At 38.2% G+C, this 25,828-nt stretch overlaps 2 protein-coding genes and 1 non-coding gene across 4 annotated transcripts; all 3 read left to right on the forward strand.

The window, feature by feature from the left end:
* Window positions 1-223: 223 nt before the first annotated feature.
* Window positions 224-3,547, forward strand: LOC129924231 (reticulocyte-binding protein homolog 2a-like). Of its 2 annotated transcripts, none has more exons than XM_056018111.1 (2): window positions 224-3,230; window positions 3,336-3,547. In XM_056018111.1, exon 1 carries the CDS (start codon window positions 459-461, stop codon window positions 1,611-1,613), a length of 1,155 nt encoding a protein of 384 aa, XP_055874086.1. In that variant the 5' UTR covers window positions 224-458; the 3' UTR covers window positions 1,614-3,230; window positions 3,336-3,547. The 2 variants fall into 2 exon arrangements, with proteins under 2 accessions (XP_055874086.1, XP_055874087.1); XM_056018112.1 differs by having other exon boundaries at window positions 224-607; window positions 662-3,547.
* A 1,113-nt stretch (window positions 3,548-4,660) lies between these two features.
* On the forward strand, window positions 4,661-16,546 carry LOC106063281 (pancreas transcription factor 1 subunit alpha-like). The gene is made up of 3 exons (XM_013221597.2): window positions 4,661-5,410; window positions 7,347-7,479; window positions 13,823-16,546. The coding sequence occupies exons 1-3, from the start codon at window positions 5,063-5,065 to the stop codon at window positions 14,008-14,010; spliced, it is 669 nt and encodes a 222-aa protein (XP_013077051.2). The 5' UTR covers window positions 4,661-5,062; the 3' UTR covers window positions 14,011-16,546.
* A 6,224-nt stretch (window positions 16,547-22,770) lies between these two features.
* Trnai-uau (transfer RNA isoleucine (anticodon UAU)) lies at window positions 22,771-22,879 on the forward strand. The gene is made up of 2 exons: window positions 22,771-22,808; window positions 22,844-22,879. It is a non-coding gene; the product is annotated as a tRNA-Ile (tRNA).
* The last annotated feature ends 2,949 nt before the right edge of the window (window positions 22,880-25,828 follow it).

Genomic DNA, 25,828 nt, shown 5'->3' on the forward strand with positions numbered 1-25,828 from the left:
TGAATCAAGAATATACTTAATAACGCAGGCTGATAACTTCAACAATTTAATAAACAATAAAAAGGGCACAGTCCTCTGTCGTCGCTAGCCTAGCGTCGTCCTCTTAGGCGTCTTGTCCGTTATTCTTCTTGTTCATCAACCTACTCTGTTCTTACTCGTCACATTACTTAGGAAAAACCCGATTCACATCAACTTCTACGCATCTTGTGTCATTACAAGGCCATCGTTCCTGTGTTGGTGTTTTGGAAGTCCCTGTAGCAGCTACCTTTCTACGCATCGGCCTGGAGTGAGGCGTTTTCTCTCCGACGTTGGATACTACTCAGATAGGTTTTCTTTCTTTGCCATACGACACACTCTAAGTTTTAGTTTACATCTTATGTCTGTATATTATAGTATATCATAGTAATAATAATAATAGTATTAGTTGATTTAGCTTAACACAGTAAGGCACTCAGACCATGGAAACCAGGTTAACGGTAAGGTCACAGTTTATTAGTGATGGCCGTGCTATGGGGTACGAAGGGGAAAGGCTAGAGAAATATGTGAAGGAACGGAAAGCTGAATATGATAGAGATAAGGAAGTCGCGAAGGCAGAGGAAGAGGCTAGGTTTGAGCGGCAGGAGAAGTTGAAGAAAGAGGCGAAGGCAGAAGAAGAGGCTAGAAAGAAAGAGGCGAAGGCAGAAGAAGAGGCTAGGAAGAAAGAGGAAGAAGAGAGATTTGAACGTGATGAGAAGGCCAAACGCGAGGAGCACGAAAGATGGAAGGAAAGAGATGCCAAGGAGTCAATCAAGAGGAAAGAGGAGTTAGAACTGGCTAGGCTTAAAGAAAAGTCTGCGCCAGAGGCAGGCGGGGCGGCAGGACAGACAGGGGATGTGCGATACAAGAATGTCTTAGACAGGCTTGACAAGAGTTTCCAGGGAATGAAAGATGACGACGACCTCCTAGCTTACCTAACACACTTTGAGGCCGTTGCAGCAAGGTGCAAAATAGAGAGAAAAGAGTGGTCTTTGCTGTTGTCATATAAACTGACCACCGCACTCAGAAACTTCATGCTAAGGGACAGTCTGTTCCTTAGCGAGAATTATGAAGAAGTCAAGACTGCACTTCTTCGCCATGCAGATATCAACGCGGAAACCTGCCGCAAAAGATTCCATCGCGTGAGACCTAGTCAAAATGACTTTAGGAGATATGTAACAGAATTGAAAACGGCCTTAGACAATTGGTGCAAGATGGCCGAAGTCGGTAAAACAGTGGAGGAGTTAAAAGATCTGTTGATCAAAGATAGGATCTTAGAAAGCGTATCGAGTCGTGTATACAGGCAACTGGTTTTGAACAAGCACAGAACAGTAGAGAACATGCTGGAAGTTATAGAAGGCTTTAAGGTTGCTGGGTCAGATGAGCCGATTTGTAAGGAAGAGAGTGTATATGTGGCGGCAGCATGTTGTGAACCTGTGGGTAAAAGGAAGGTAATTGTGTGTTTCAGTTGTGGTGAAAAGGGGCATAATTCAACCGAGTGCCGTAAAGGTGTTTCCCCGTCTAACGAGATTGATGTTGAAGATGTGAACTCTAATGATATTATCAGCGATCAAGATCAAAGGTCAAGACATAGATGACTAGCGGGTCGTCGCGATTCGGATCGTCGCCGTGGGTATAAGTTAGTGCCGGATCGCTACACAGTAAGTGTTCAAAATTTGCCGTTCAATGTTAACTGGCAGAAGTTAAAAGATAGATTTAGAGATGTTGGTTTAGTGGGATTTGTGGAGGTTTTAATGGCAAATGGGAAGTCGATGGGCGTAGGTCATGTAAAGTTAAGGAACCTGGCCGATGTTGCGAGAGCAGTTAAATATTTAGACAAGTCCAAACTCGGAGGTAGGACTATTGTAGTTGTCCCACATCGTATAAGTGCGCGGGGGTAACGATATGATAACTTTGATTCTCTGTTTTATATATATATATATATATATATATATATATATATTTGCTTTGTTGGTCAAACGTTCCAATATTTAGACCTATGGGAGTAAACTGGAACTGCAAGTGTGCGTTGGCATTGAATAGGCTGCAGACTTGTCTGAGTAAGTATCCTATTCTTCGTTTACCTGATACTTCTCTAACTTTTTTTTCTTCAGACAGATGCTTCAGATAAAGGAATTTCTGGCATTCTCTGTCAGTGTATCAAAGGCGTGTTACATCCCATAAAGTACGTAAGCCGTAAATTGTTGCCTCGGGAGCAGAAGTATTCTATTATTGAACGGGAAGGATTAGCCAAATAGCCATAGTATATTCTGTAAAGAAACTGGACAGGTATTTAGCAGGTAAAAGATTTCACCTGCTGACTGATCACAAGGCCTTATCGTATCTCAGGAGCACAAACTTTACCATTGCACGTATCACAAGATGGGCATTGATGCTACAAGACTACTCCTTTGACGTTGCCCACGTAAAGGGAGAGAACAATCTACTGGCTGATCTTTGTTTAAGATTGATATAGACTTCCATCCGCCATTTATGTTATGTCTCTATGTGTTATAACATTTGAACTTGTGTTTTATATTATGCAAATGCTACTAATTTCAAGAATATAATGTGTATTTATTTACCATGAATATAATTTGGTATATTATATTAATGTTGTATTTGTAAATATGATTTTGTAATATAACTTGGTTCTTGGCCCAAGTTGATATGGGTCATCTTTAAAGTCAAGGTAACCAACTCTTCTTTGTTATTGGATCTTTATCTTGACGTGTATTGTGTCTCCTTGGTTCATTAATTGGTGACTCCCCATCATTTTATTTCTTCCATTATTACATTTTGAAATGTCACATAGATGCACTTATGATCTTTTTGTTCTTCCTTGTTCTTTCTACAACGTTTTGTCTTCGAAAGGATTTTTGATTACTGGAATTTCTTTCAAAATTTCCAGTTCGTGTAGGAGGGGGGATGTCGCGTAGAATAGACAAGTGTCTATTTCTTTCTCCTAACTCTGTTTTTTTATTTCCTCTACTGGTAGTACGTGTACGGGGCGAGAGTGTCTTGTATTTTTTTGTTTTGAATTGTTTTGCTACGTCACAAAGTCCGGTGACATCTATGGGTCATTCTTTGTCATGAGGCAGTTCACCCTCTGAGTTTGGTTGTAGCGGACGGTGTGTTGGCCCGTAAAACGTTATTTGTCTGTACCAGTTTCTCGGACTTATTATTCACCTGGATTTTTGGGACCCCTGTTTAGGGTGAGTTATTCGTTTGTGATATCTATTATTGTATGCTGTATGAGGTTGTCCCTATTTCTATTTTTAGTGTAGAAGTTGAGAGTATTGTGTTTATTTCGTTTATAGGGTGCCAGTGTTGGAGTTGTGGGCGTCGCTTGCCGTCTCCGAAAATACATATTGCAGTTTTTTTCATTGTCATTGTCAAACTTTACTATTACCAAGGTTGGCAGTGTTGTGACGCCAGTCGGTCAGAGTCTGGTGGACCATAAAGCCAGGGTGACAAGTTAATAGCCGTAGCAAAGGTGCTTAAATTAATTATTGTATAATATCTTTATATATACCTAACATATATATATATATATATATATAATATATATACTGTCTATTTGTCATCCTCATTGTACATATACATATATGTTTCATACAATTAAATTCATTTATTTTTGTTGTTATTTAAACTATTCACCTAGTTGTTTACTGTATGTACGACTGTGTGTGAGTGATGTTCTTGTCAGGTTGAACCCCGGGACCTTAACAGTATACAGCTAGTTAAAAACGCAAATAAATCCTAAACCTGACATCACAGGGTCCTCAGGGCTCGCAAAGACCTTCCTTCAGGGAACAGTACCAGAAATAAGAAGAAGAGGAAAACATAGAAAGCGACGTGAAGACAACATAAAAAAAATGGTCAGGCCTGTCAGTGAATGAAATTCTGTCCAAGGCAAAGGACAGAGAGGAATGGAGAAAGACTGTTGACAGATCTTGTTTGGTGCCCCAACTTTCAACAGTCCAAGGAATAGGTGAAGCTGAAGGTGGCGCTTTCTCGTGTTAGTGATTTGTACGACGTGGCAAGGAATTATTGGTCGAAACAGCCCATAAGCTGTGACGCTGCAGGTGAATGTTCAGGTCTTCTGTAACGAAAGGACTCGGACCACGTCACAGACCGGAAATGACCAGAATGTGAACCTATTCAATATACACATAGTTGTTGTTCTGTTCTGAAAGTGTACATCTAACATTATTTAAAATGTATTAAGTTTTCAATGTTTCTTAACTAAGCAAAGACAAATGAGTTGCAATGAGACTTTGCGAATGTTTTGAAAGTATCACACGATAGAATTGTAGACTAAAGTACTGATAACAAGTTCAGGTCAAAATAATATTTCTAACACACATTTATATAAAATTTAGTTCTCTGAGTTAAGAGACAAAGTCTAATGCTTTTTTTCCCCTCTTGCATGCAGTTCCCCTACCGTCACCCTCTCTCTCTATAGACTGAGGACCCGCACTTGTTCCTAAGTATCGTTTTCAAATGGGGAGCTTTTGGTGGGAAGGCGGAGCTAACAACTTCATTTTCCTTCGCTGGATTGGACGTCGGCCTGTCGTGTGCCTGTCACAATAGAGTCGCGTGCTGTCGCGTGCCGAAGTCTCCATTCGAAACCCGTTAGTTCCTGTGATCTTATCAATGATTCCATTGTCGCTGGCGGCCGTGCTGCGCGTGACAAGTTGTTTTCACTGTTTGAAGACCAGCGTCTTGGCATGTGACTTATTGTTCGACTAACACCACTCATTCATTTACGTTGACCAACAGACCTACAATATGGTGACAACTTGCGGTTTCATTTAAAGAGCGTCACATCTTGTTTTTTTTTTGTTTCTTATCAAATATTATTTTTTTGTTTAATTGTAGAAAGAGTTTCGTAGTTTGATTCTTTAAACTAAAGAATTAATTGATATATATTTTAAAATCCATGGCTGCTAATACAATTACTAAACAAAACGTATTTATTAAGAAATAAAAAATAATTTGACTCTATAAAGAACTCTTTCTGAAAACAACATTTTGTAGTAAAATGGATGGATACTCTTGTGGTCTTGGCGAAGGTTTCTTGGAGTTCTGTGCTCATGGCTATTTCATGGAACCATCATACGATTGTGTCAGCAATCCTCAAATGTATTCGGAGTTTTCACACTTTCATCCAGACTCGTACTTGGACTCGCCTGAGTCAGACCAGGAGAACTGCGGCGGGTTCTTCGATTCCAGGCTTGACCACCTGGTGGAGGGTCCGCCCAAGAAGAACCAGCAGCGGAAGGCGGCGAACATGAGAGAGAGGAGGAGAATGAAATCCATCAACGATGCTTTTGAACATTTGCGGAGGCGCATCCCTTCGAATGTCAACGCAGACAGGCGACTCTCTAAGGTGAGTTACTTTGTTTTGCTTTGTACTGAAGTTTATTGTTAGACTATCTAAGGTCAGTTACTTTGTTTTGCTTTGTACTGAAGTGTATTGTTAGACTATCTAAGGTGAGTTACTTTGTTTTGCTTTGTACTGAAGTGTATTGTTAGACTATCTAAGGTGAGTTACTTTGTTTTGCTTTGTACTGAGCTGTATTGTTAGACTATCGAAGGTCAGTTACTTTTACGCTTCGTCTTTGTACTAAATTAGATTGTTAAAGACAGTGTTGTCCAGCCTGTAGACAATGTTGTCCAGCCTGTAGACAGTGTTGTCCAGCCTGTAGACAATGTTGTCCAGCCTGTAGACAATGTTGTCCAGCCTGTAGACAGTGTTGTCCAGCCTGTAGACAATGTTGTCCAGCCTGTAGACAATGTTGTCCAGCCTGTAGACAGTGTTGCCCAGCCTGTAGACAGTGTTGTCCAGACTGTAGACAGTGTTGTCCAGCCTGTAGACAGTTTTGTCCGGCCTATTTTGGCCTAGAGGTCATACGAATATCCGACGCGTACCCTAAAAGTCTAACGGAATCGCACCTCAGTATGTTCATTATGCCATGTGAGCGGACGTTTTTATAGTACCTTGTCACGTGCCGGATAAGGCCCGTGGACCGTAGTTTGGACAACGCTGGTTAAAGACATTGACACAGAGAATATTGAAATGCTAGAAAGACTGAAAGACATATAATCCTACATAGAGATGGATGCAAAGTTTTGCATTCATCGTTTATTAAAAAAATACCCATCGGCTACGCCTTTTGATTTTTTCCCTTGCTATATTATATATTGTTTATTTTGACATGGACCCCAATTTTTTATTATTACTGCTACTACTAATAATCATCACCATTGGCTGCTCCTTCAGTCGTAGAACGACTCTATGGTTCATCTCAGAGCACACTTCCTCATGTGCTACTACTAATAATAGAAATAAAAATAAAAGCCCACAAGTGAGCCTCCCCACCCCCCGATATATTCCTTTGGCTAGTGAATTCTAGTATCTATTACAATTAATTGGCCGGGGCCGTAGATTCGAGTATCCCCCTCACCCCCAACTCTCCGCCTTAAATAAATAGTCTTCTTTATACTATCTGCTTCTCAGTTCTTGTTCGAAATATTGGATAGCTCTATGAATTATTTTTTTTTGGCCTGGGCCCTTTCTTCTTATTCCATCCTGCTAATCGTAATGCTCACATAATATTTTAGCTGTATTCTCCCTTTTTTCGCATTCAATAAAACAATTCTAATCTGTTAAGTTAAGTGAGAACGGCCCTCTTTAAAACGCCCTCCCTCACTTCTGGCCTGTGAATTCTGTACCATTTTTTTAATGCATTTAAAAAGCGATCACGTAACAGTTACCCAGAAACCCCTTCTACTTCCTCCCATTCCCCTCTCCTTTCCCTACTGGTCCAGTGATATGATCATTGCGTATTGAGAAACCTAAATGCATGAAATTGCGCTAAGCAAAAACAATTGGTAAAAATATTTCTAATCGCACAGATTTATTATTGTTAGTGTAGGCTACATCTATTACAAATATTATTACATGACTGATCCAAACTAATTGTTACAACTACACTTAATATAAGCTTTTTTAATAAAAGCATTTTTTGTATAATATAGTCATAGTTTATTTTATCCTGCGGTTTCAATCGTAAAAATATCTTAGTTGTTCTAGACCCAATGTAATTAATAACAGGCTAAATTTTCCTATTTTTTTTTTGTCCACCGCAACTGGGAGAATAAGTGATAGGTGAGTGAATGAGTAAGGGCCCTTGAGTATATATTATAGATTTTAAAATAGATGTGATTCAAACTCTGAACTGACTTAATAATTACCATATTCATCACTTAAAAAAAAATAGTTCTACCCAAAAAGAAAATGTACAAACCTTCTGTTCTACCAGGTCGACACGCTGCGCCTGGCTATCAAGTATATTTCATATTTATCAGAACTCGTCAAGACCTGCGGGGACATGAAGGAACATTCCAGACAGAGAAGAGCGCAGGAGAAAATTATTTTAAAGTGTCACGTGACAGGTAAGAATTATATTTATTAAATCTAGCACCAATTGACAAAAAAAAAAATGATTGATTCAATGTGTAAAAATGCTGAAAGTATATGCAGCTGTCTAAAAACATTTTAATTTACTGTTATTTTATTCTATGCCTGAAATAAACTAACATCGACTAGATGTTAAACTGTGTTCCTTTGATAAATTTGCGAAAGGAAGTACATGGTTCCGTGGCTCTGCTCTGGACCCCAGTTTCTAATGATCGCCTGCTAACTGAAGGGGGAACATGCTGCCTCTTCAGAACTATCTCCGGAAAAACATTTTTACTAGTTTACAAAACACTTTAGAATTTTAAACGAAACAATTTTTCAGATTAAAATAGAAAACTAGCAAAAAAAAAACAACAAAACAAAACAACAACAACAAACAAACAAAAAAACAAACGAAGACGCTTTAAGGTGCATTCATAAGACTACGTAAACTTAGATTTTAAACATATTGTTTATATTCAAGCATAGACAAACTGGAATTTTTTTTTATTTGTTTGTAAGTTTCTTTTTTTATTACCTTCTTACATCTTACAGCGCTCCCACCAATTCCCAGTTGACTAAGGAAGGCGTGAAATAATTTTGTTTGTTGGGTGGAGCTGCGCCACTTTACAATTTACATCGTCCGATGTTGGGTTTACAACCAATAACAATAACTCCTTATTCATGAGTACAGTTACGTTCCCCCTTCAGAGTCATTCAGACCCTTCAATCTATTGGCCCCCAGATGATGTAATACTCTTCAGTTTTTATGGTGGAAGGTTAACGAGGATGTCATGTGGCCAGCACAACAACCAACTTGCCTATATGTGAAGAAACAAGTCCCTTTACGTTTAAAGTGCCTTTTTAATTGTGAAGCATTTCAACATAACATATATACACGGCAAACATTATATACAGTTAACCAACTCCCTAGCTGACTTCCTCTCTTCTTGTTTACACACTCGTCACTTCCCGTAAGTCCCCTAACTCTCCGATACCCAACACTTGACCGTGTGTCACGGTTGACCAGACACAGTAGCCGTGTCACAACACTATACTTATCCAAACTCATGTCAGGTCACCTTAAAATTGAGTCGACTCGTGGGTGACCTAAAAAAAAAAATCTAGATGTTCGAGATCCCAGTCTTCACCGGGTTTCGAATTCAATATCCCTCTGCTCGGGAGAAAAAAAAAAAAAAAAAGCGTTTGATAGTGTCCACCGAGAATCACTATGGAAAATAGTTAGAGAATACGGTATACCAGAAAAATTCGTCCAGATCCTACGACACCTTTACAGTCACTCTAGTTGCTGCATTAAAACAGAAGAGGGAACAACAGAGTTTTTTACAATCGAGACAGGTGTGAGACAGGGGTGCATCTTATCTCCCTTCCTTTTCCTCCTAGCCATCGACTACATAATGAGGAGAGCAATGAACCAGACTGCCTTTGGTATTCCATGGCATGAACAACTCCGATTGACGGACTTGGACTTTGCTGATGATGTTGCACTACTCGGGGCTACAAATAAATGCATTCAAGAAATGACGGAGAGCCTAGACAGAGAGGCACCCAAAATTGGCCTCCGCATAAACTTGGATAAGACTAAAATTATGCGAGTGGGATATAAGGCAAAGGGTGTCCCCGTCAGACTTGGCGAGTCAAAGCTTGAAGAGCTGGACAAGTTCACGTACCTTGGCAGCATCATAACAAATGATGGAGACGCTTACCATGATGTAGCGTGCCGAATAGGAAAGGCAGGGAGCATTTTCCAAAGGCTGCAACCTATTTGGACTAGCCAAGCCATTGGACTCGAGACAAAAATACACCTTCTCAACACAATCGTCATTCCAACTGCTACATATGCATGTGAGACGTGGAAGTCATCTGTCAAAATTGAGAAAAGACTAAATGTGGCTCAACAGAGATGGCTGAGACGGATTTTAAGAGTCAGATACACAGACCGGATCTCAAACAAGGAAATCCTTTGCCGAACTGGGAGTCGAACACTTAGTGAGGTTGTGACTGAGCGTCGCATGAGGTTTGCGGGACATGTTCTACGTCAAAATGAATTACGCACACCAAGAGTTGCGATAACATGGAAGCCAAAACGAGGAAAGCGCAAACAGGGACGTCCTCGTATTACCTGGCGACACACCTTCATGGAGGACCTCAGAACAGTGGACACCAGATGGGAAGAGGCTTCAGACATTGCCAGTGACAGATCATTATGGAGACAGCTTGCCGCCCAATGCGCCGAACGGCGCGGGAGGACCTAAGTCTAAGTAAGTCTAAGTAAGTCTGCTCGGGAGCCAGTTGCATTACCTCTCGGCCACCATATCGCCTTCATGGGGTTAAGAATGAAAGCTTTGATTGGTATTAATGAAAGAAAGCGTTTGCTCTGTAGAGTTCTTCCTGCATCCCTTCAACACGGAGAAGGATAAACTAACAGTAATACTTTTATTTGCTTTCAATCAACAACACAAACAAAACAACATTTAAAAGTAGTATCCAGGGGTTAGGGTAGGAGCTTGATTCTCTTGTGGTATACACTTCGGACAAAACTGCATGCACTACGCAAAACAGCAGGGTTTTGGCAAGAGAAGATTTCAGCCTATGAAGACCTCTCTCAAATGGAGTTTGATGGTGATGATGATGGTTATGATGATGGTGACAATGATGGTGATGGTGTTGATAATGATAATGATGATGATGATGATGATGACAAACCCACACAATGACTTGCATTCCTGCGTAAGGTTTGGGCAACGTCTTTGCATTCATTGCGATCTAATGACGGTGTGGTGGTGGTGGTGGTGTATGTGTGTGTGTGTGTGATCAATCAATCAAATAAGTACACGTATACAATTAGGCCTACTAAGATGGCTGCCTACTAAGATGGCTGCCTAGTAGGCAGTAGTTGGTCTTCACGAGTTCTAAGCCTGTCCACTGCCATGTCTTCCCGCTAGAAGTTTGATCCACGATGCAATTATCTTCATGTCTGACGAGCGTCCGAAACAAAACATAACTATTTTTAGAACTTAAAAAGTATATTTTAAAAAATAAGCAAACTTTGAAATATTTACTAAAACATCCCTATCCAACATGACATCACATGTAAAACTCTTAGGTTCAAAAGTATATTATTATTGTATTTTTCTGTTTGTTTGAAATTGCGTAATCCAGTTTTTTTTTTAAATTTATATACAGTTTTTCGGTACTTTGAGCTAGATCTTATATCTTAACTTATATAATACAGACGTTACTTCAAAAAAAGAAGATGGTTACGTCCTACGCGTCATGAAGATATATGCTAGTGACTTGCGTGTTAACTGGTAGTTCTTCATCTTCGTCGTTATCCTTATAAACATTGTAGTCACTTTCACGTTGCCTTGAGGATGTCGTCTGCTGCCTCCATTTGTGTTAACTCTCATCACTTTACTCCATGCTGCCTGAATTCCACTTGACCCATTTCTTTCCCCTTGATGTCTTATAAAAAAAAAATCTTTTTTGAAAGTGACATAGAAAGCGTCAAATTTGAAATGAGCTGTGGTCGGACTGGCTATATGGGCATTCGGGCAAATGCCCGGTGGGCCGGTACTCAAACGGGTCGGTAGGACAACAGTAATCATCTTCCTTTTATTAAATCACGCCAGTATTTTATAAGATAAGGGCCGCATGGATGTCACTAAGTCACGTATTAAATTGTTGTATAGTATTCTCTGACAAAACAGTCCCTCTAAGCGACGTATTTATATTCACTGTACGCATGTGTACAGCTATCGATACATTATCAAACTTAATGATTTTGAGTACAGGCAAACCTAGAATTGGGTGCCCATCGTATAATATACAGTTTATGGGCTAGATGGTGTAGAAATGCCTGGGCCGATTTTGATACCCAGTCCGCCCCTGTTGATATGGACACCTACAGTTCCATAAACGATAGCCTTTTTTTTTTAATTGGGAGAAAGATTAAAATAAACTTTGGAAAATTATAAAATTATTATTTAATATTTTATTTTTATAAGTGTCCGATGAGTTTTATTATTCAAATAAAAAGGCATATTTTTAGTGAAATGTTTTTTTTAAATCCTGAAATCACCAGCAAATGTGTGCATTTTGTTATTTCAAGATACAGAAATACAGTTTTCTTTGTTAATAATTATCTTGTTCATAAATGTAAAAGTGAGAAATCTTGTGGGAACATCGCGTAAAGTGAGCCCATCTTCAGCTAGCTCTGACAATACTGAACATAGCCAAAGTCAACAAATTGAGAAGTGCTCTGGTGGGGAATGAGTTAATACCGTCTGGTGTCCTCTACATCTGGGGGGAGGGATGAGCTAATGCCGTCTGGTGTCCTCTACATCTGGAGACCTTCATGCACTCGAACTAAGACTTGCCGAACAAGTATTTTTTGTATATCAGTATCAGTAGCGTTGCACAAAGAGCCGTCTTGATCATCTACACTTCAGATAGTGTTCAGATGTTCGGTTCCCTAAATGTACGTCCAAGTTGAAAAGCATGTGATGACCACTTACTTAGACCATTTCTTGGACTTATCTCAGTTTATCTCTTTGACTTATCTCTTACTGTCCCGCCTCTTTTACGCCCCGCCACCCATCCCCGCAAACCTTTATTTTGTTGGTGGAGGGAATGAGGGGCAATCTTTTGTCTTACCGAGTAGATAGTGGGAGACAACCCAATAAGTTAAGTGGAGGGAAGGTAACGTTGAGAAGTTGTCTCCCGTGGAAAGTGATCAGCTGTCTCTGGTCTTCAGTCTACACTCCAGGTGTGGCTTCTCCCACCACTTACCTAAAGGCCCATTTGCCTTATCTTTAACAACGCACGATCGAATGGAAGGAGAGAGGGGTGGGGCGGTAGCGGGGGGGGGGGGAGTGTGTTCAGTAGGTAATGGAGAAGAACCAAAGAAAAAAAAAAAACAAAGTCGATGATTATGTGTGTGTGTTTGTGTCAAGGGAGATGGGTATATGGGGTAAAGAGGGCGGGGGGATATCTCACGAAACGAGGCAAAGCGCCCTCTTCTCTCTTCGTTTCTGCCCCCAGGGCCGAGCACGAGCTAAGCGCGATGGTCGTAAAAAAAAAAAAAGAAATTGGTCCAACTCCAATGTCGTAAATGCGTTAAAAAAAAGTGTAAGTGTCGCGCGTGCTGAATGAAGCTGACTGCATCTTGAGTCCATGATTGATTTGTTTGTGCAAGGGAGACCACTCGCCATGTTCTTGACACTGGGGACCGTCGGTCTTTTCAGTATTTCTCTATTGACTCTTGTAGTTACAATTTAAACAAAAGCTAATCATAAAATGGAGAGGGGGAGAAAACGACAGACAAAAACAATGATGATATAAATATAATATATTGCTTAGATTATCTTGACATTTGTTATTATAAGCTGGCTATAATATGGATCAAGATAAAAAAAAACAATATGAAATAATTTACCCGTCTCTCAAACAATCAGTAACAGAATAAGTACTATTACAATGACATGGAGCCGGAAGTTGTAGTTCAGAGGATTTCGGGAAATAATTTGGATGTAAATGCTAGGTAACTGTAGTAAGTAAAGTAAAGTTCCCCTTTCAGACCTTGCGGTCTATAGGGCAGATGATGTAAAGGTCATCTGTTTCTGTGGCCTATGCCTTACGAAGGCCAGCGCAACGGCCAACTTCCTTTACTTTTCCACAACTAATGTAAGGTACTCATTAGAGTTGGGTGAACTCAGAGGTTCTCAAATATCCCGAAATTAAAAAACAAATCCCAGTCTTCACGAGATTCGAACCAAGGATCTTCGGTTCGGAAGTCAAGCACTTTACCGCTCAGCAACCGCGCCTACCAACTGTAGTGAGTAATGAGTAAGAATTTAAGAAACTTTGTTTTCCAAGAAATCCAAACACAGAAAGAAGGATTAATAAGAAAGTAGACTCCAGGTGAGATAAACAGGGCACGGGAAATGACCACTCCTTAGGTACACTGAAACTGGACAGTAAGAAGTAATGCATCGTACATCCCATTACCTCTAGATGAGAATGGTCAAACTGAGCTCGTAGATCCCATTACCTCTAGATGAGAATAGTCAAACTGAGCTCGTAGATCCCTTTACCTCTAGATGAGAAGGGTCAAACTAAACTGGGTGATCGCTACGTCTGTAAATGCTGAAGTCGAGTGTATAAAGAACAAAGGTCATTAGTAAAGGTTAAAACGGTAGTTCTAGTACTGGAAATGTCAGCAATAATGTGAATAAAAAAAATAAATAAATAAACACACTGACAAACAGTAAACGTAACTAGAATATTGATAAAAAAAATTTTTCCATTTACTTTCAGATTCGGAGGATTATGATTTTGAAAGTGGTCAAACCGTCATTGGTCATTCACTGTCCTGGTTTCACAAGCATGGTGACCCGTCCAACAAGGCCACACTAACTGCCAAAATTTGGATGCCTTGTATTCCGACGGATTCAGATCTCATCAATCTCAACTCAACGTCCAACCATTGTATTGATACCATATGAAATATTCGACATAAGATTCATCTGAGACCAGAACTCCTAACAGGAACTGAATTTACCCAACTTCAACACTGGCCTATATTTCTTTTGGTGCATATAATTGGCACTGATAGACTGGTCAATTGCATCAATGAAATTCGCCTTTAGCGGAGTGATTTGTTATATTACAGATGATAACACGCAGCTATTATTCCAAGTTGTGTTTACCAATATTTATACTGCTTTAAAAAAATATATGCAATTACAAAATATAAAATAAAGAGGTCCAATAGTGGACAAAACGAGAACAACACTGTAAGCTATTAGCAGTACATGTACATATGTGATTCAGACAGCCTCGTTTTCATAACGAAGTTAAGTCATTCACAAACAAAGCAGACGATATAAAATCTAGTTGTGAGGACTGCTAAGCAGATTTGATTTTGAAACAACACTTATCGCTTTGTTTCTTTACAGCATTGTGTTCATTCATATGGTTCAGTGCACCTTGAGCCTCGTTTTAGTTACTGAGGAAGTGTGCGTCAAGCTAATCGCCATTGGACTTATACTTAATTACACAAAGACAAACGGCTTGAATGAATCCAATCATCTTCAGAAAGCTGTCCCATCAAGGCCCAGCAAACAGTTTAAGTTTAAATGATGATGATGTCGGCTTCGCAATTAGTTTACCTAAGTTACATCGCATTATAAACTGATTTATCATTATAGCATTTAAAATAAAGTCAACGCTATTGTTGTACTGAGCAATTAGTTCAGAAACTATAATAGCCTTATGCCGCCTTCGATCTTCCTTCCTCCTCCCCCGTTAAAACAAGCTACCCCCTTCACCACACACTATTTATCTTAGCTATTCTCTACCATGAAATTTTATATTGTTATCAGGGTCAGTGCTGTTTATTAAGCTGTTATATACTCAGACCAATAGCTCGTTTATCCCCCCCCCCCTCTCCGACGTAAAGATTCTTTGTTAAAAAGTGCAAAGGGCAATGTAACCTAACACGGTTCTCCGTTAAACTCTAAAGGCTCAACACTTGTTTTCTTCCAATGACCGAATGTTGAAAGAAAAACACAATTAGGTTCCAAAAAGTCTTCCACCCTTCTGTCAACCGTCAGCCTTTCAATATTTCTGTTTTTTTAATTAGTGAGAGCTCACTGCTCGACACGCGAGCTCAGGGAGTTGGTGTTTTTTCTTTGAACTTTAATGGACTACGTTGGCTTGGTACAACAAGTGTCGCTTGTACAAGCTCTGCTCCAAGTTCTGACTTGAAATCGAAGTGTTTTATTGTTGACATTGATTGCGTGCGCTCCTTAACCATCAATTGTGTTCAGTAATTGGATATGTTTTATGTTTTAATAATTAATAAGTGCATTGATTAACTCTAGACTTCTCTTTGATCCATGTAGCATGTATACTGCCCATATCTAGCTTATATGCAGCCCATAAGTTACGTATATATTGCATATATATATACAGCCTATATGTGGCATATAAGAAGCCTAAATGCAGCTCGCATTTAGCGTACATGTAGTCTATATGCAGCCCATATATAGACTGTATGCAGCGTATATGTATGTAGCCTATATGCAGCCCATATGCAGGTGTATTCTGAATGTAATAAAATTCTTACAGGGGCGTAGTATACTTTTTGGTACATTTGTGGAGGAAGCTAATGACAAGTAAATGAGACAACTGTGTCAAGTATTAACCTAGCTTCCAAACTCCCCCAGCGGACTGTCCCATAACCTTCTTGTTTTACTTTCGCCTCTTTATTTTTTAAATCATTTGTAAATTGCACACATTGTAACTGATTTTGATGCAGTCTCTCTGACGGGTTATGAAGAATAGCTCTGTGCGATGTTCAGTATCGCAAGTCATTCCATCATTCTGAGATACATCAGAGAGTTAATTAGTGAAACATATTTTGATTGATACATTTACGATATGTCTGTATGATATCATTGCCTATTGTACTATTTTTTTTCCAAACCATGTATTGCAACATATTTGAGTATTCTAGTCCTGAGTGTAAATAATCTTCTGTATGATAGTTTTGTACAGAACGTTTTTTTTTTTCAACTTCGAATTTAAAATCCGATAATTCATATATAGCCTAAGCCTACACATTGAAGTACTTTTTCTTACCACAGATTTATATCAAATTCTTAAAAATAACGTAGACCATGACGCATTAAATAACTTTATAGAAATATAGTTTGACAGTAGACTAAGTCTTTATGGTTATTCAGAGAAGACTAGGAAGTAACAGTGTGGGTGCCTATCAGTTATTTGTGCTAAGTCTTTGACCTAATTCATTATTTATCTTAAGTACTGAAATTCAGTTATTTATATATTTTTTTTTTCGAACAAGAAACACATACAAAAAAAATAAAAAATTACAATACTGTCTGATGGTCTCTATGCTATGGCACAACGATTCGATGTGATAAAAGTTTTTTTCATTTTAGTCAGATGCTACAACGAAATATAGTGCCTTACTGTAAGATTGTTATCTGTTGTTATTTGTTACAAACTGTTTGCTAATTCATACTGCTGTTATATTGCAACTGTTCCTATTTGGTTATTACATTAACTTCTGACACATCCTCAGTAAATCATTTCAACAAGAATAGTTTTCTGTTTTTAATGGCGCCGATTGGGTCTAGATTTCGAATCTCAGTTCATATTGGGATTTCGAACTTCAGGATTTTAAGGATGCAGCTGAGTCCACCCAGCTTTAATTTGCCACATGACACCCTCGTTAACAGTCATTCATAGAATCAGGAAGAACTTTAGATTATCTGCCCTCATAGATCGCAAGATGTGAAAGGTGTACTTGTTCTTTTCTTTGTATTATTAATATGTATGAAATTTCATAAATCAAGATATCTTATTTATTTCAAAATTTATTGAAAAAAAAAAGGGACTGTAATGAAACTCAATAATTCTTTAGAATCCTGCAAAATAAGACAAATAAAAAACCACGAAAAAGAATATGAATAAACCCAGGTCATCACAAAGAATGAGCCGAGTTCTGTGCAGTTTGTCAGCTAACAGGGTGCAGCAAATAAAATACAAACAAGGCTCAGATGAAAAAAAAAACTTAATCCCTCGAGACACAGTTTTGGAACTAAAGACAATACACAAGGCACAGACATCAAACATACACATAACTGAGTTATCCACCCCTGGTTTTGCAGATTTGAAACCCCTCCCTTCCCCAACCGCTCCCATGTTAAGAGACACATCAGCCAATCAGCATCGAGTCAGGGTACAATATTTGCTGGGCAAACTCATGCAGGTGTATTCACCCTCAGCTCAGAGTCCCCCCTTTCTTTTGTAATCCCCATCAGAGTCTGAGAGTCTTCAAGTTTGGCTCAGGTAATCCATTGAATTTGGATTGATTTCTTGTAGAATTTCCGAGAGCTCATTTTACAATTCTAGAGTTTTCTTAGTAAAATTTAGTGTCAACTATGTGAATGAAAAAGCTACCAAGTTATTGGTAGAATCACGTACGAAACATACAATAATGTTTGAAGTCAATACTTAACTAATCAGACACTAATCAACCAATGCATATTTAATTTTTTCCTATCGGAAATAGACTAAGACATTTACTGCATTACTAACAGCAAACAAGATATAAAAAAATACTTAAAAAAAAACATCAACAACAAAGATTAGCCTATATAACTGTACATTTACATCAATATATCTTAGTACTGTAAGATTTATTACCCTTTTGCTATATCAAACGCATTAAGACTAATTAAATACTTAATTGCTTGATTAAAAAAAAATGATTTATGTTTTGTCAGAGACAATCAATAATTGTGTACATTTTCAACTTGGTCGGGGAGTCGTAAGTGGGAGAAATGACGTGTACAACATTTGTACCAGACAGACAGAGTAAGTTGATGTACACTTTTTTTTTTGGTTGAAAAAATCGTCTCGCTTGCTGCGTTACTACAACGTAATTCTGAAATACGCCAATAAAAAAAAATATAACTTTTAAACACAACTCAAAAACCTTTGCGGTGAAGACACAACAGCAGCGGCAAATAAGACAAAGAAAACTAAACAAATGACAAGATTATATGAAAGAGGGCAGATGTAACGGGAACTATTGAATAGTTTATAGCATTCTGTTGATTCTATATTGTACACCGGTGTTGATTTTAAAAGTTGCCGGATACAAATATCCGCTAATATAAAAGAACTCTTTAAAAAAAGGGAACACAACGAAACAAGTTATAACCCCCCCCCCTCCCCACTATAATCTCGGCTTGCAATACAAAACTGAATCACTTCATTAAAATGTCAACAAAAATACAAAATCCAGCTCTAACATGTTAGGCTTAGAGGCTAGGACACTGAGAAACAGGGCTGGATTCTCGACAAAAACGACATGTAATGCCAGCATTGACGTGGACCTAATTGTCTGGTGAGGCAGAAGATCAAGCAAAGAAATACTTCAATTGTCAGTGGTAGCAACGTTAGAATTGAACGCTCATTTCGGCAACGCTCGGCCAGACTCTATGAACTCGGCAACGCTCGGCCAGACTATATCAACACGACAACGCTCGGCCAGACTATATCAACACGACAACGCTCGGCCAGACTATATCAACACGACAACGCTTGGCCAGACTATATCAACTCGGCAACGCTCGGCCAGACTATATCAACTCGGCAACGCTCGGCCAGACTATATCAACTCGGCAACGCTTGGCCAGACTATATCAACTCGGCAACGCTCGGCCAGACTATATCAACTCGGCAACGCTCGGCCAGACTATATCAACTCGGCAACGCTCGGCAAGGCTATATCAACTCGGCAACGCTCGGCCAGACTATATCAACTCGGCAACGCTCGGCCAGGCTATATCAACTCGGCAACGCTCGGCCAGGCTATATCAACTCGGCAACGCTCGGCCAGGCTATATCAACTCGACAACGCTCGGCCAGGCTATATCAACTCGGCAACGCTCGGCCAGGCTATATCAACTCGACAACGCTCGGCCAGACTATATCAACTCGACAACGCTCGGCTAGACTATATCAACTCGTCAACGCTCGGCCAGGCTCTATCAACTCGGCAACGCTCGGCCAGACTATATCAACTCGGCAACGCTCGTCCAGGCTATATCAACTCGGCAACGCTCGGCCAGACTATATCAACTTGGCAACGCTCGGTCAGACTATATCAACTCGGCAACGCTCGGCCAGGCTATATCAACTCGGCAACGCTCGGCCAGGCTATATCAACTCGGCAACGCTCGGCCAGGCTATATCAACTCGGCAAAGCTCGGCCAGACTATATCAACTCGGCAACGCTCGGCCAGACTATATCAACTCGGCAACGCTCGGCCAGACTATATCAACGCCACTCGTTGATCAGGAAACATGAAAAGGATGAAGATGTCAGTGTGTAGTCGCTGAATGAACTATTTATGTTGTGTCTGTTCTATTTATGTGTATGTTTCTGTTGTGTTGTCTGTATGTGAGAAAAGAGTCCTTGTAATCACAACAAATTTCCATAAGGATCAATAACTTAGTCTAGTTTTAGTCTTTGCTTTTTCTCCGTAGCACTAAAATCTAAGACTATAACCAGATATTGGGGTCTGGTAACAATAAATCTTGTGCAGTATTTGAAACAATCTTACTTATTGCCGCTCACAGTGGAGCTTTAGAATGTGATTCTAATAGTTATACAGTGGAGCTTTAGACAGTAATTACAATGCTTTTACTCCATTGGTCTGAGCCCATTACTTTTGTCAACTGTATCTATCTCTTCTTTCACATCCTCCTTGACGAATCAACTTTTTTAAAAATTGAAGTGCTCGTTCATCTACTGTGACATTTTGTGAGACAACCGTGGGACGCCATTGATTGTAGACGAAACTGAAATTCAACCCTTTTTCCTTTGTGTAAATAGCGACGCCTGAAGTGTTACCATTAGCAACCGAGTATTCTTTCATTTTTACATCACGTACTATTGAGACTGAGCTGCGCATTGTGTGATGATAAAGATTGTACAAAACTACCTTTAGGAGGCAAGTAAAAAAAAAAAAAGAAAAAAAAGGGCGGGGCTAGTTAGCACAGTGTACTTTCATAAACAGAAGAAGTCCCTAACTGTCACTTAGTGACCAATACAAAATCATAACCTAATAAACTTAAAGAGACGTAAAGATGAAAATCATATTTCTTATTCCACATACAGGATCGATTTCTTATAAGTCCTTTTTCTTCCCTAGAGTCATTACAACATGGAAGGGGTTATCGTAATCGGTTAGGAGCTTAAGTCTCTAATTAGTATGACACATAGATAGGCTACTTATAAAACGTAATTATTTTTTATCTGAAGGACCGTCTGCAATTTATAATGTACGATTTATATCTTAAAATCGTAATTTTAATAGGTAAGAATAAACAATGATAATCATTCAGTTTAGCACAACTGATACATTCGAACTATTCAAAACTGATCCAATACTTTTTTTAAAAATCAAGACTTAGTCACGACGGTTGAACCATACAGCCTACACTATAGCCCCTACAGTTTTGAAACAGTCATTAAAAAGCATTCAGAACCACAGCCGCTGATCTTCCTCATTTGAGTCTATTGAATCACTCCCATATTCTTCCGGTAACCAGCATGCATTGGGGAGTACTGTTATACATTTGTCATCTATACCTACTTGCTGTATGAGAGAAAAGTGAAGAAAAATGGGAAATACAAATCATAACAATATTATTTTAACATTCAAAATGTCCACTTTTTTATTGAACAGGAAATCCCCCAGATAAAAAAACCTGGCATAGTCGTGGTTGGTATCTTATTTACAAATAAGGTAATTCGGTACAATGGTTCATTGCTAGATTTTATATCTTTTGTAAAATGATCATCTCAAGCTTTTTTTATCCTTTACTATTTATTGCAAGCCGTAAACTGCAATCAATTTAGCAAAAGGGATAATACATACAAATTGGTAGAAATAGTTGTCACGGGGAGAGGGGAAGGAAGCCACAGCTTCTCTCATGTATTTTATCGTGTCCCACTGCTAACCCTCGAGCTACTTGTAGTCATGACGAAAACAGAATGTTTCCACTAATGTAGCCTTCTTTCACGGACCTTTACACTCTGTCTCAGTCCGTCCTCTTTCTGTAAGATGGTTGGGGGGGGGGGAGATACTAATAAAATAAAGAGTGGAAGAGACAAATGAATGTATGGCAGAGATAAACACACACGCGCCCACCGTCACACACACACACACCCGCGCATAAACAGAAGGGGAGACTACCCGTGGCTTTGATGAGTGACCCCGAGGTCCGTGGAGTGGTCAATGTGAGCATCCGGGATGCGGGGCGGGGGGGGGGGGTTCAACCCAATATGGATTGAAGTGGACATTATCCCCCGGGGCAGCTGGTCCCCGAGAGCTTGGTATTGTGCTCACAAACTCTACCCGTTTTTTTTTCTTCTCTTCTCGAAAACGAGTCATTCATGTTCCGGTCTTTAGCCTTCGCATCGAAAGAAAAAAACAAACAAACATTTGCACACCAACTCAATCGCTACAGCCCATCCACCTCGGCCAAGAGTATTACCTTACACTGTTAGCGAGTGTAGTTGAAAGATGTTCGTTATAAAAATAGTGTTTTATTTTTAAATGGGCTGAAAATAAATGACGGCTTAGGCTGTGTGTGTGTGTGTGGGAGGGGGGGGAGTCAAGATTTGTTGGTACTTAGTATTAGAACATTTACATTGTTATTTTTTTACTACTTGTATTATTATTATATTTAATAAGAGAGTGAAGAGAGAGAAATGTGATAAGAGAAAGAGAAAAAAAAAGAGAGAGGGAAAGAAGAAATATACTTGAGTGAGAAGAGAAAGAGTCGAGAGAGGTAGGAGAGATAAAAGAGAGAGAGGAGAGAAACGACAAAGAGAGAGAGAGAGAAGACAGAAATGAGAGATAAGAGAGGTATGGAGATATCAAAGGGCGAAAATAGGCTGTGCTTGTGTATGTGAGAGAGGAAGAAAGAGAGAAAAGGAGAGAGAGTGAGAAAAGAGAGAGAAAGAGAGAGTGAGAAAAAGAGAGAGAAAAAGAGAGAGAGAGTGAGAAAGAGAGAGTGAGAAAGAGAGAGAAATAGGAAAAAAGAGAGGGAGAGAGAGACAATAGCTAGAAACATTTAAAAATCGACCCGAGCTATAAATAAACCTATTTCTTACTAATTAATGCAAAGTAGGCCTAATCTTTTTCTAAGTTTGTGTTTTTAACTTGAGAATGATACAAATTCAAAAGTAACAGAATTTCTCTCATAGACTCATACTACTATCAAAACGTCAATGGGGAATTTTTTTTTCATTTCTTTAAGCCCATGTAAACTATATGAAATCACAATCACAAATCGTATAGTTATTTAAAAAAACTGGGTTCTATAGATTCTATTTACATTACTTTATATAGTTTATCTTTACAGTTAAAAAAAAACAACATGGGCCTAATCTTCAGTATAGTAGTTTCTCTTGACAGACTGCTTGTGACATTATATAGTCAATTATAGTGTGTTCCGTAAATAAAGTAGAATCTGTATCAAAGTATTGATTAAACCTTAGTCCTATTTCTATAATAAAATCTTTTACATATTCACATGTGACTTTGACATGCTTATCAACGTCAAGCTATCCGATGGCCTACAGTGCTAATAAAAGCCTTGTCTACACACATTCGTTGATGTCGCGCTTACAAAGCTGAGTTTGCTGCGCAGCCCCGGTGGCACAATCGGTTAGCGCGCCGTACTTATAGACAGTACCTTCCCCATGAGGTCATGGGATAAGTTATGCGGAGGTTGTGAGTTCGATCCTCACCCGGGGCAGCCAATTTTTTTTTATTTAAATTATTATTTTATTAATTTATAAGATTAAACACATTAAAACAAATACCAAGAGTCTATGTCTTATAATATATTAATTTGTAATTTCCAAATCTTAAGTATATCTTAACTTACTAGCATTCATTATTACTGGTCTAATGATTGGTGTATGTATATACGCATATATTTGAATTTAAATATTAATAATATAATACGATTTTTTAAAAAAAGGTTAGATATATACTGTTCTTTGGAATCGATAAAAAAGTTGTTTTTTTTTTAAATTAATTTTTTTTCGTGTTATTTTGGGGTTATTAGCTTTATATAAAATGCGCTTAAGATTGCAGATTTTGTTTTTCGTTGAATAGCAAAAGCAAATTTAATGAAGTTCCGTAACTCATTCCGTCATCTTCCTCCCATTGAAATCTAGTTGTGACGAGAATATTAGCGACAGATTCTACTTATTTTTTTGGTACTTGAAATGGATTCTTTCCACGGAAAACTGTAACAGCTTGATTTGGAGTGTTGATGGTCTATTTTGTTGATGAGTATATATATGTTACTGGTGCATGCGAGTCCATATGACACAACAACAGAATGAATCAAGAATATACTTAATAACGCAGGCTGATAACTTCAACAATTTAATAAACAATAAAAAGGGCACAGTCCTCTGTCGTCGCTAGCCTAGCGTCGTCCTCTTAGGCGTCTTGTCCGTTATTCTTCTTGTTCATTATCCTACTCTGTTCTTACTCGTCACATTACTTAGGAAAAACCCGATTCACATCAACTTCTACGCATCTTGTGTCATTACATATTTCCTCCCCCCTTTATCAAAAAAAAAAAAAAATTTTGTCAATTTTTTTTTTTCAGTCTAAAACACTATCCCTACTGTCATGTCTGTACAATATATATGGCCAAAATTTTGGGGAAAGACAAAACAAACATATATCTTGATCTTGATGGACATCATCATGTTTCCCATCTTCATCAGTTCCCTGGTGAAATTGTCCATGTTCCTATGTCACAAAGTTCACACTGTAGTTGAATGTTGACACCAAGAAAACAATACAGTTCCAATACAGTTATTAGTAAGAAAATATCTGGTATGCGGTGTTCTAATCATCACTCATTGACGATAAAATAGTATAGTACAGTGTAATAGTTTCACCAACCAATAGTACTAAGTCCATCAAGACATGTATACAGTCCCCATACGACGATGCCTTTGTCGATTCCACAGACATAAAACAGTTTTTCAGAGTAAATACACATGTATATAGTCCACACACGAAGATGCCTTTGCTGACTCCATAGGCATAAAACAGAGTTTTTCAGAGTAAATACTGTTATTGGCTATATGTACGTTGGTGGTTGCCTCATATCACACCAAACCCCTCCTGTCAGACAAAATGTAATATTTGTGTCAAAACAACTTTCCAAATTATTCTACCTAACTTTTTTGTTGGGTACCAATAAGTATATTTTCTCTCCACTTACCATTTCCAAACTGACCTAGCCTTTTACTAATGGATGATAATGATTATATAAAAAAATAATGACTGTAGATGATCATACTTACTTTAATTTACACCTTTGACTTCAATTATTGAAATTTTATAATTATCTCCCTTGATTTAATAAAATTCCCAATTTATATTTTACTGAGTTATCTTCCTTTAAAGGAAATAAAATATATATAGTCCATATATAAACAACTTATTCATACCCATTGACTAGAACATATACATATATATACATGCATAAACAAATCAAAATGAATAATCATTATTTACAACAGTTTATCTCACTGTAACTCTTGACAACATGTCAGCTACAATATTAATTTCTCCCCTAATAGCCTCCAATTGAAAATTATATTCTTGTAAAATTAGAAACCACCTGTATAATCTACCATTTTTAATACTTTTTTCTTGCATAAACTTAAGAGGCCTGTGATCAGATAACAATATGAATTTGTTTCCCAGTAAATAGCTTTCCAACTTAGTTACAACCCAAACAACAGCTAAAGCCTCCTTCTCTATGACACTGTATCTCTTCTCAGTATCAGATAATTTCCTACTTACATAAATTATTGGGTGTAATTTATCATACTGTTGCATCAAACAACCTCCTATAGCACTACCAGAAGCATCAGTAGTGACATAGAATATTTTAGAAACATCCGGTAATCTCAATATCAAATTTGTAGAAAAAATATGCTTAACTTTCTCTATAGATTCTATACACTTTCTATTACAAGTCACTTTTCTAGGCTGTCCTTTCTTTAATAACTGGTTTAATGGATCAACTATCTCTGCTAAATTTGGTATGTATTTTCTATAATAGTTTATCATCCCTAGTATTGATTTAATCTGTTTTTGTGTTGTTGGTATTTCTATTTCTAATATCTTCTTTACATTATCTTCAATGGGACTGATAGTATTATTTTTAACTCTATGTCCTAAAAATGTGATTTCTTCTAAGCCTATCTCTACCTTTTCTGCTTGAACTGTTAGACCATTTTGTTTAATTAACTCAAAAATCTCCCTAATTCCTTTTAAATGTTCTTTCCAATCCTCATGAAAAATGCATATATCATCTAAGTAACAGATTACATTTTTTCTATGACCTATAACCGACATCATCATCCTATTAAAGGTAGCTGGAGCATTTATAAGCCCAAAGCTCATAAAGTTCCATTGGAATATTCCATAAGGAGTGATAAATGCAGTATAAGGTTTAGCTCTATTGGTTAAAGGAATTTGCCAATATCCTTTTGTCAGATCCAATTTTGTAAATACTTTAGCATTGGACAATTTGTGTAATATGTCATCAATGTTAGGCATAGGGTAAGGATCAAATTCAGTTATCTTATTTAACTGTCTATAATCTATGCATAACCTTATATCCCCATTCTTTTTCTTTGCTATAACTATTGGTGAAGCATAA

This window comes from Biomphalaria glabrata, chromosome 1 (genome assembly GCF_947242115.1).
Source record: "Biomphalaria glabrata chromosome 1, xgBioGlab47.1, whole genome shotgun sequence".
Classification (NCBI taxonomy): Eukaryota; Metazoa; Mollusca; class Gastropoda; family Planorbidae; genus Biomphalaria; species Biomphalaria glabrata.

Excerpts from the sequence above, each read along its gene's own strand:
- LOC129924231 (XM_056018111.1), top strand. The coding sequence starts at position 459 with ATGGAAACCAGGTTAACGGTAAGGTCACAGTTTATTAGTGATGGCCGT.
- LOC106063281 (XM_013221597.2), top strand. The coding sequence starts at position 5,063 with ATGGATGGATACTCTTGTGGTCTTGGCGAAGGTTTCTTGGAGTTCTGT. Across the intron at positions 5,411-7,346 it reads CAGACAGGCGACTCTCTAAG|GTCGACACGCTGCGCCTGGC; the intron begins GTGAGTTACTTT and ends CTGTTCTACCAG. Across the intron at positions 7,480-13,822 it reads TTTAAAGTGTCACGTGACAG|ATTCGGAGGATTATGATTTT; the intron begins GTAAGAATTATA and ends ATTTACTTTCAG.